Source organism: Chrysochloris asiatica, unplaced genomic scaffold (genome assembly GCF_000296735.1).
Source record: "Chrysochloris asiatica unplaced genomic scaffold, ChrAsi1.0 scaffold00039, whole genome shotgun sequence".
NCBI classification, from domain to species: Eukaryota; Metazoa; Chordata; class Mammalia; order Afrosoricida; family Chrysochloridae; genus Chrysochloris; species Chrysochloris asiatica.
Genome location: NW_006408557.1, coordinates 4,340,863 through 4,352,224, shown reverse-complemented (window position 1 = coordinate 4,352,224; position 11,362 = coordinate 4,340,863). Strand labels below are relative to the sequence as shown.

General features: G+C 39.0%; 1 protein-coding gene across 2 annotated transcripts in view; it reads left to right on the top strand.

Annotated features, from left to right (window-relative positions):
* Positions 1 to 11,362, top strand: part of KIF16B (kinesin family member 16B) — a 396,905-nt gene that overhangs the window by 162,197 nt on the left and 223,346 nt on the right. For both annotated transcript variants that reach the window (XM_006860622.1, XM_006860623.1), the window contains exons 12-14: positions 4,300 to 4,419; positions 5,340 to 5,391; positions 7,731 to 7,868. In XM_006860622.1, coding sequence (XP_006860684.1) covers positions 4,300 to 4,419; positions 5,340 to 5,391; positions 7,731 to 7,868 — 310 coding nt within the window. The remainder of the gene's footprint in view (positions 1 to 4,299; positions 4,420 to 5,339; positions 5,392 to 7,730; positions 7,869 to 11,362) is intronic.

Below are 11,362 nucleotides of genomic sequence, written 5' to 3'. Positions count from 1 at the left end.
CTCAAGCTGACATCTTTGCTCTTCAACACTTTATAAAGGTCTTGTGCAGCAGATTTGCCTAATGCAATACGTCATTTGATTTCTTGACTGCTGTTTCCATGAGTGTTGATAGTTTATCCAAGAAGAATGAAGTCCTTGACAATTTCAATCTTTTCTCCATTGATAAGAATGCTGTTTATTGGTCTGGTGGTGAGGATTTTTGTTTTCTTTACATTGAGTTGCAATCCATACTGAAAGCTGTGCTCTGTGATCTTCATCAGTAAATGTTTTAAGTCCTCTTCACTTTCAGCAAGCAAGGTTGTATCATCTGCATATTTCATGTTGTTAATGAGTCTTCTTCCAATCCTGATGCCACATTTTTCTTCATATGACCTAGCTTCTCAGATTATTTGCTCAAGACTTGTTTTAATTTCCTTGTTAAACTCTGAATTACCTCGTTAAACTCCTTCACTTAAAGGATGGCAAGCTTTGCTCATTTTTAAATATTCAAATGATACAAACAATATTTATTCATTTAAGAAATGCAAGGGGATACCGATTATGTTACAAGAATTATGTTCCAGAAGTGTTTTGGCCACTGCCTGTCCCATTGGGCAGCTGGGTTGGGGAAAGTTCACTGGAGGTTATCACTGACCAGGAACCCCAATTTGGAACTTGGGACTTGTTCTCTTTTTGTTCCCATCACATTTATCATTCACAGAGCCCAATATTTTGTTGGGTGTGACTCAATGTGAACATAGTACAATCCAACCTGAAGACTGAAATTTTTATTTTCAGTATTTTGGATTTTTTTTTCCTTCTCACCTAAGACTAGCCTACAAGACTGATTCTAGAGATGTGATATCTTGGACTGCTTGGGCCCAGTGTTAAACCTACCAAACTACTTGCTGTTCCCTCATTCATCTATTTGTCACATATTAAATGAGCAGTTACTATGTGTCAGATGCTGAATTAGGCTCTCATTTGCATTCTACTTGGACAGCTAATAAACCAGTATGTGTACTTCTAGTGACATAGTGGGTTATGAGTTTGGCTGCAGATGACAAGGTTAGCGGTTGAAATCCACCAGCTGTTCTGCGGGAGAAAGAATTACAGTCTTGGAAGCCCTGTACAGAGTTACTATGAGTCAGAGCCTACTGGATGGCACTTAACAGTAGCAACAAACAAGATAAAGAAATCAGCATAAAGAATGTGGGTAATTGCTTTTGTATGGGAGTGTAGGGGTTTTGTAGTATAAGCACCGGACTTTGAACCAAAAAGTTGGCAGTTGGAGCCACCAGCCGCTCCATGGGAGAAAGGTGAGACTTTACACTCCCAGAAAGTTTATGGCCACAGAGACTCTGTGCAGGATTGCTGTGAGTGGGAACCTACTTGACAGCCCTAACAGCAACAACAATGAGGTGATTGGAAAGTTTGCTTTTGAGCAAAGACCTGAAAGAAGTAAGGAGCTGAGTTGTGTATGTGTCTGGTGGTGGTGGTGATGTGCCTCGGTTCTGACTCATAGCAACCCCATATAGGATTTCTGAGGCTGTGAATCTTTACAAGAGCAGAAAGCCTCATCTTTCTTCTGCAGAACAGCTGATAGTTTCGAACTGCTGACCATGAGGTTGGCAGCCCAACTCGTAACCACTACGCTACCAAGAGCTCCTTATGTATGTATCTAGAGCAAAGCTAATCAACTGGAGCTGGCTTTATTCCTCAGTCACATGTGACAAGGTTTGAAGACATTTTTGGTTATTATAATGTATCGGGGAACCTGTGCTACTGACATCTCATTGGAAGAGGCAGAGATACTGCTTAACATACTGCAATACACAGGACAGACCCCATGACAAGGAATTATCTGGTCCCAAATCTCAGTAGTGCTGAGTGTGAGAAATCCAGCTCTAGAGGAAGAGATGTAATAGCAATGGCAGAAGAAACAGCAACAATAAAAACAAAAGGAACAGTAAATCCTAAAGCAATGATGGGACAGGATTAGCAGGTTTGAGAAACAACTAGAAACTGTGGGTCCCTTAAGAAGAGCAAGCAAGGGTTGAAGGAGGCAGGCAGAAGATGAGGGCCAGAGATAAATAGAGGAAGAGGCCAGGGATGGCTTATAGGACAGTACAAAGACTTTGGCTTTTCTTTAAGGAGATGGGAGGCTGCTTAAGAAAATGTGAGCAGGCAGTGATGTGCCCTGATGTCCCTTATGGATACTGAGCTGAAGATCACTGTAGTGAGCAGGAATGGGAACCTGGATTGTTGTAGGTGGTAAGAAGTTAGCAGATTTGGGGCATATTTTGAAGGTAAGTGAACTTTGTTGTTGTTATTAGTGCCATCAAGTTGGTTCCAACTCATAGCAAACCTGTATAGGGTTTCTGAGGAATGGCTGGTGGGTTTGAACAACTGATCTCGTGGTGAGCAATCCTGTACTTACACTATAGCACCACACCCAAACCCCAGAGTCGATATTAACTATGTAGGATTTAGAAAAAGACAAGAGCATAGGATAACCATGTTTTTTGGTCTGAACAAGGCTGGTGTGTACTTAACTGGGTACCAAATTTGCAGTTCTGAGAAGGCAGGAGGACTCATTTGGTTTTTTGATGTATTATGTGTGAGCTGCCTGTGTGACATTGAGTAGGTGAATCTATCAACACAAATATGAAGTTTAAGAGAGAGATCTATTCTGGAGATTTAAATTTGAGAGTCATCAGCACATAGATAAGAGATGAAGTCTAAGAGGTTAGATGAGGAATCAAGGGATTTGAGAGTAGATATAGTTGAGTAGCGTAGTGGTTACGAATCGGGCTGCGAACCGGAAGGTCAGCAGTTCGAAACTACCAGCTGCTCCGCGGGAGAAAGATGAGGCTTTCTGCTCCCGTAAAGATTTACAGCCTCGGAAACCCTATTCAGGGTCGCTATGGGTCGAAACCGACTCGACGGCACTTAACAACAACAACAACATAGTTGAGTACTAAGACTGAAAAGCTTATTGGAGTGGGTTCAAGATAGGATGGGAAGGGTTAGGGTTAGAAAACTGTAAATAGAGAAAACTTCCAGGTGGTTTTCTCTAAAGTGGCACTGAGAAGTGAGTGTTAGCTGAAGGACCAATGAAAGGTAGTGGTGACTGGTAGTGATGGTGGCAGGCTTGTTTGTATGTAGGTGGGAATGATGCAGAAGACAGAAGGTCAGTACTTCTGGAAGAGTGAGCTCTAACACCCAGGAAAGGATTGCTCTTAGACAGGAATCAGCACCTTCATTCACAGAAACTGGAAAAAAGAACAAACTAGTAAGGAGACATTATGGTATTTCATTAGTATTATATATATGCATATATAAAACCAGTGACATTTATCATGCTCAGGTATTATTATTCAACTATCACTACTCTTTTCTTTCTAAATTTTTCCATCATCCTTAACAGAAGCTCATTGTTTACTAAGCAATGAGCCCTTCCCCCACTCCCCAGTCTTATTTCCTTCTGCCCTTGGTAGCTATAAATAAACTTAGGTCTCTAAGTTGTTTAGTGTCATCCAGTTGGTTTCAACTCAAAGCAACCCTGTATAGGGTTTCAAAGGGGCAGCTGTTGAGCTTGAACCACCGACCTTACCATTCCAGTGGACCTTGCAGTCCAGTGAATACATGTTGTTGTTAAGTGCCATTGAGTCTGTTCCAACTCATAGTGATCCTGTAGAGTTTCCGAGGGGCGGCTGTGGAGCTTGAACCACCGACCTTGCGATTCAAACGGTTCTTGCAGTCCAGCACATACATGCTGTTGTTATTGCCATTGAGTTAGTTCCGACCCATAGCAACCCTGCATAGAGTCTCTGAGGAGCAGCTGGTGAGCTTGAACTGCTGACTTTGCCATTCAAACCAACTCTGCAGTCCGGTGCATTAACCCACAGCACCACATCTGTATTCCTTAACAACAGTGACATATAGTCATTCCATACATACACTTGTCTACTTTAGATATTTCATATATATGGGATCATGCAATATTGAAACATCGAGGTATTAAGTGAAATAGACATCTAGAAAGGGGGAGCAATTGTTTTCTGTAGTTGGGTAGCCCTGGATCCTTTTCAAAGGAAGGTGAGACTCAAGCTTGACTTTAAACAAGTTTTATAACAGGCCTATATTTAATTCATTTTTATATTCAACTTATATGTTCCAAATTCACTTCACTATGTCATTTAAGGCCCTTTTTGGATGAAAAATAAAATATTACTCATAATAACATTCTAACAGTACTTAATATGAAATTATCTTTGCCTGAATAACCTGATTCTTTTCTTTTCGTCTCAATTTCAGGAACAAACTCTAGCCCTCAGGAAAGAAGGAATTGGAGTTGTTCTAGATTCTGAACTACCCCATTTGATTGGCATTGATGATGACCTTCTGAGTACTGGGATCATCTTGTATCACTTGAAGGTAGTTACTGCTTAAGATGGAACATTCTAATTTTATTTCCAGTTTTTCTTTCTTAACCACTAGCAAGATTTATTATAATATGAAGGAGCTTCAAAAAGCTTATGGAAAAATAAAATGAAAAGATAATGGATTTTTTTTTTCACTCACTTTTTAAAGCCCCCTTGTACTTTGTGACCATGGACACATCTATTAAATTACAGAATAGACAACAAATCTTTGAGCCATTTGAGGAATTTCAACAGTTAGTTGGGATTCTGTGTTGTTAAAAGTTTCCATGTTTAAGTAGTTCTAAAGCTAAAAGGTGACTGATTTTTGCTTCTATTTTATAGAATCAGTAAGAATGGAGAGGCAGGGAGCAAATAGGCAGACAGACTGAGGAAGATAAGTTATGCTATAAGCTCCTAGAACTGAGATATATTAAGTACAGTTTTCTGGCCCTTGGTGGTAATTGTAAAATTGTGTTTTCTGCCTTCATCATTGGGCTTGGTCAAGACAGCAGAATTGCCCATCAGTAGCAATGGCTGCCTCTGACCTTGGTTCGATGGCCTTTTTCTGACCCATGGCATAAAATAAGAGTGGTACTGCACTTGCATTTTGTGGGATCTGATAAGTTATAACTTTAGACATAAGGAAACCCCTGGTCATTGGGGAAGAAACTCATCAGAAAGGATGGGGAAACATCAGTGAGATTACTGTCATGAGCAAATTATTGATGCATGACAAAATAAGAGCCATTATTGAGCAGTAAGCTATGGAATTTCCTCTTTCATTTTCCAGACAACTTTGTTACAGCCCCAGTGAACTCTAATTACACCCAGACTGTCCCATTGGTCACCAGATTACTTGGGCATAGAAAAAAATGGTGAAACAAGCCCTTCTCTTGTTCATACTAATAGATTTTATTCGACTTTTCTCCCCAGGAAGGTCAAACATATGTTGGTAGAGAAGATGCTTCAACAGAACAAGATATTGGTGAGAATCTTTGTCATTAATTCCTTCCCAATGATTTTCAAAAATCCTGTTTAATAAAAAGGCTCCTCTGAATGACTGACATTGAAGTAATTGTAATGATTGATAGGAATATGTCAGCAGACACACAGGTAAAGAATATAACCTTTTTAGATAGACACTTATCTGTCCCAGAATGACTATGGAAAGTATGAGGTAACATAGCATATATCCTGATGGATGCACAGATGGATTTGTTTTCTTGAAATCTTCAGGAGGTACCCAGATAATCACGGACTCAGTCTGAATTAAGTGAGGTCCTGCTTACGGTCACCCTGAAGACCATTCTTAGTGGTGGTTATGTGTGTTTAAGGGCTCTGGAAAAATGGAATTAAAAGATAATGAAAATTTCCCAAGAATTATTTGAAGCCCCTCGTATGTATATGTGGCAGGGTGGTTTCTAGAGTTGCTGTCTATTAACCTGCTTCCTTGCCAAATATAAGTCAATAATCAAGCCAACCCCAGCTTATTCCTACTTTACTTACTATTTACTGGGAGTATTGAAAGTATTTCACTGTTTTGGAGTAGAAGTAGAAATCAGTCTTCTTCTAATCCTTGAATTATGTGTTTGACTTTTGGGGTTGTTGTTGTTGTTAGGTGCCTTCGAGTTGGTACCGACTCATTGCGACCTTATGCACAGCAGAACGAAACACTGCCCGATCCTGGGCCAACCTCACTACTGTTGCCACGCTTGAGACCATCGATGCTGCCAATTGGCAAATCCATCTCTTTGGGGGTCTTCCTCTTTTTCTCTGACTATCCATATGACCAAACATGGTATCCTTCTCCAGCGACTGATCCCTCCTGACAATATGTCCGAAGTATAAGAGACGAAGTTTGGTCATCTTGGCCTCCAAGGAACACTCTGGCTGCACTTCTTCCAACACAGATTTGTTGGTTCTATGGGCAGCCCATAGCCCTTTCAGTATTCTCCTCCAACACCATAACTCAAAAGCATCAATTCTTCTACGTTCTTCTTTATTCACTGTTCAGCTTTCACATGCATATGTGGTTATTGAAAATACCATGGCTTGGGTCAGGCACACCTTAGTCCTCAAACTGACATCTTTGCTCTTCAACACTTTAAAAAGGTTTAGTGCAGCAGATTTGCCTAATGGAATAAGTCATTTGATTTCTTGACTGCTGCTTCCATGAGTGTTGATAGTTGGTTGATTCAAGAAAAATGAAGTCTTTGACAATTTCAATCTTTTCTCCACTTATAAGAATGTTTTTTATTGGTCCAGTGGTGAGGATTTTTGTTTTGTTGACATTGAGATGCACTCCATACCAAAACCTATGCTCTTTGATCTTCATCAGTAAATATTTTAAGTCCTCTTCACCTTCAGCAAGCAAGGTTGTATCATCTGCATATCGCAGCTTGTTAATGAGTCTTCCTCCAATCCTGATGCCATGTTTTTCTTCATAAAAGTCAGCTTCTTGGATTATTTGCTTAGCATACAGGTTAAATAAATATGATGAAAGAATACAAGCTATAATGATGAATAATAAGAACACATTCTTTTTGTAAGTAGAGAAGTTCACTAGCTCAGTATTTTGGAGACAGTAAAAGCTATTTGGTCTGTACTCCTAAGAAGCTGGTCAAGAACTGTGCTTGAAGTAATATACATTTACTCAATAGTTTTACTTGCCTAACCATTCATCAAGAATATGCCAGAATGTTCATAAATGACTAAGCATAAATCATATATGATAAACCTAAGCAAACACATGGTTTCTGAGAGATTTATGGAAGTCAAGTTCTCTTAAAATTGACAGAGGTTGTCGCAGTGCACATCCTTGTACAGCTTCTGGAAACTTACTTGGGTCTCCCAAGTTTACCTTTTTTTTTCTGTTCTTTGTAATGTACACAGTGCCTCTATTTGAGGAGGTCATAATAAATCTTTGTCTCATGGAGCATTTTTTCCAATTAAATTTCTCTGTGGCTTATGGGTGGCCAATGGAGCAAATATTATTTAGTGTCAAACAGATTGTCTCAGTGGTAATCAGGTAAGACAAGTTACCTAACTTGTTTCTCCCTGAAGATGAAATAAACTATAATACTATAACTTATTTCCTTATGCAGATGATGACCCTGTGTGATAACATTTAAAGGATGCTTCCTGTTGGATCAGTTGATGCCATGAACTTCTAAGATTGTGTATTCTCACCAAACATAAATTTTTACTTCATAAGACTTTTATGATATGGGGGATGGAATTAAAATAAAAACAAAAAGAAAGAGAAAGTTAGGAATCATTGCAATAGATCTCAAAGTAAAATTTCTTTTTTCTTTTCTAACTTAGTTCTTCATGGCCTTGATTTGGAGAGTGAGCACTGCATCTTTGAAAATGTTGGTGGGACAGTGACTCTGATTCCTCTGAGTGGTTCTCAGTGCTCTGTGAATGGTATTCCAATCATGGAGGCCACACATCTAAATCAAGGTATCTGGGTTTTGGTTTCCACAGTTCTTTTTAAGAGTTGTTGCTGGAAGATATGTTGACGAGAGTATGGGGAAAACATGCATCTCATAATTGATTCCAGATAAGAAGAGTGATAACTATTTACTTCACTGTGCTCTTTTCTTTATTTTGCAGGCCTTCTTTGTTGTACACATTGTTTTGTTGAATTAAGTTTGAATGTATATATAACTGTCTTACATTATTGCTGTTATGGAAATATGCCAACACTAAAGGAATACTTTTTAAATGAAAAATATTCTTCGAATACAAGACCCTAGCACAATAGTTTGTTTTGATCATCTTATTTCCATTATTTATATTCTTTTTATGAACAATTTTAGGATCTGACCTCTTTTTAAAAATAACTTTAAAGAGAATGTTCTACATCCTACTTTGGTAAGTAGTGACTGGGATCTTAAAAGCTCATGAGGGGCCCTGTGAGCTGCAACTGTTGGTCTTTCCATATGTGGAAGAATGCAGAGTGAAGAAAACGAAAGATGCTTGCAATCAATTAGTCCAGTGTACTAATGGAACGCATGAATATCAGTCTCCACAACTCTAAAACCAGAAGAACTAGACGGTGTCTGACTGCCACTACCAACTGCTCTGAAAGGGGTCACATTAGAAGGTCCTGGATAGAGTGGGAGAAAAATCTGGAATGAAACTCAAAATTATACAAAAAAAAAAAAAAACTACTGGGACTGGAGAATGCGACTGGAGGAACCAGAGACTATGACCTTTGGTCGCCCTTCAGGTCTGGAACAGAACTCACCCTCGTGACTCAATTATCAACCAAGTAGTAGCTAGGTACAGAAGGGAGAAAACAACACTACTAGTAAGATATGCTCACTATGGAATGGTCAACCATTTAGCATCAAAAGTGTGACATTTACCAAAGGATAAGGTACAGAAGGGTTGGGAAAGAGGATGGAATGGAAATTGGGGCAACTTGTTACATGGTGGTAGTGGTAATGGTGGCGGTGGTGGTTCGTGTGCTGTCAAGTCGTACTGACTCATAGCGGCGTTGTATATGGTTTCTGAGGCTGTAAATCTTTACAGGAGTAGAAAGCCTCGTCTTTCTCCCATGGAGCCACTGGTGGATTTGAACTGGTGACCTTGAGGTTAATAGCCCAGCTCATTATCCACTGCACTACCAGGGGTAGCGATCACTGACATGAAACAAAGTATATGAATTGTTGAATGTAAAACTGATGATCTGCTCTGTAAACCGCTCAATTCACAAGAAAAAGTTTCAAAACAATTTTAGTATGACAGATTTGTTCTAAGAATGGTAAAATGATCTTTTTAAATTTCAGAACCATTTGAAAGTAAATTACTCACTGTGACCCTATCACCTCTGAACAATTTAGAGTGTGTTTTCTTCTGACAGTCCATCTGTGTGTAACCACTGTTCCACTATATTTGTTTTCTAAGGCTGCTGTAGAGAAATCCCTACAAAAATGTATTCTCTCACAGTTCTAAAGGTTAGAAGTCCTTTTCAGTGGGTTAGCACGATTATGCTCTCTGAAAGATCTTGAGAGATTCTTCCCTGTCTCTTTCTGACCTACCTTGGTGTGTAGATCCATTTTCACGTGGCCATCATGCCTCTGAATGTATGTTTCTGTGTTCTTCCTTTGCTTAAAGGACACCAGTCATAAAGATATCCAGGTGTACCGTAATGACCTTATCTTAACTAATTATATCTGCAGTGACCTGTTTCGAAGATTATATTCTTAGAAACTTAGGGCTAAAACTTGAACGATTTTTCAGTGGACACTGTTTTACCCATAACAACAACTCGTGAAACTAATTAGGAAACTAATATTGGTACATTCCTTCCCTCTAACCTTAAACCCCAGTCACATTTCACCATTCATACCAACAATGTCTGCTATAGGTCCAGTATTCAGTTTAGCATCATATATTGCATTTGGTTCCCATATCTCCTTAGTCTTAGTCTGAAAGAATCCCTTAATATTTCCTTGACTGTTATTTAGGATTTTGACTCTTGAAATCTGCAAGTAAGATAATTGCCATATAATGCCCTCAGTTTTGATTTATCTGATGTTTACTGATGATTAGATTGTTGTTGTTGTTAAAGTGCCATCGAGTTGGTTCTGACTCATAGTGACCCTGTGTAGGGTTTCCAAGAAGCTGCTGGTGAACTTGAATTGATGACCTTGTAGTTCAAACCTACCTTATGGTCCAGCGCATTAACCCATAACGCCACACCAGGATTCTGATGATTAGATTAAGGTTATGTAATTTTGGAATATATTTTAAATAAATGATGCTGGTAATCTCATATTCTGCCAGATGTTGACAATTTCTGTTTGTCTCATTACTGATGATACTCACTTTGGTCACATGGTTATTAAGGTGGTGCCTTCTAGGCTTCTCCCCTGCAAAGCTATCCTTTCCCCTTTCTTAATAAAAAGCACAATTGGAAGGTATTTGAGATTATAAATACTCAGTTCCTTATCATACTTCTACTCATTGATTTTAGCATCTATGGATAATTTTTTTTTTTTAGAAAACCATTTTATTGTGGTGAAATATCTGTATAAAAACATCTCATTTCAGTCATTTTTAGGTTACAAAATTGAGTCATAGGTGAACATCAGTTTTGCACTCATCCTATTGTATTTTGTTTCATTGCAATGATTACAATACCCTCCATGCATCACCATACAACAGTATTTGCTTCTATTCCCTCTGGTTTTGTTTTTTGACGTATACGAAAACACTCAGGAATATATAATCATTTAAACAAACAAAGGGCACATTCTGAAAGCTTGCCTTCTGCCTGCCAGCACACAGCTTTTCCCTTTCCATGAGTCTACAGTCCTCAACTACTCTATCTCTCCATGTCATCATCTCTGCTTCCATCTCGGGTGTCACTGCTTCTCTGGTTAGGGTTCCACATTCCACTTATGGTCATCTCCCTTGATGGTTCCTGGAATGTAAGATTAACTACTCCCTCCTTTATGTTACAAAATTTCTACCTTTACAGTTCTCACAATTGCAATTAGTTATGATAACAATTACTCACTATTGAATCAGAAGAATCTTATCCCCATCTCCTTTCACCAGACCCACCTAGACAAGATGAAAACTATTCAGTGGGGATTCTTCCGTTCCCTTCACACTCTGAGACTAAACTTCCTCTTGAAAACTTGTAAGCCAGCTACTTTGTGCCTTTATAGCCATCCCCTGCCCCCCATTTTAAGTAGTCAATATCTAAATTGCCCGTTCCTATCAGCCCTGTATACCGAGGGGGGATAGGCTTGATCCTTGATGGGAAGACTCTTTCTCTCATGGTTAGTGGTTTGAGCTACTACATCCATAAGTATAGGTCAAGTTTATCCAACTGTAGCAATTTACATTTGCTTCCTTTATCAGATTTCTTTATCTTCCTCTAGTTCAGTTCTGATCATCAAGCCATCGAAGCTATGTCAGATTGGTTACTATTTGCA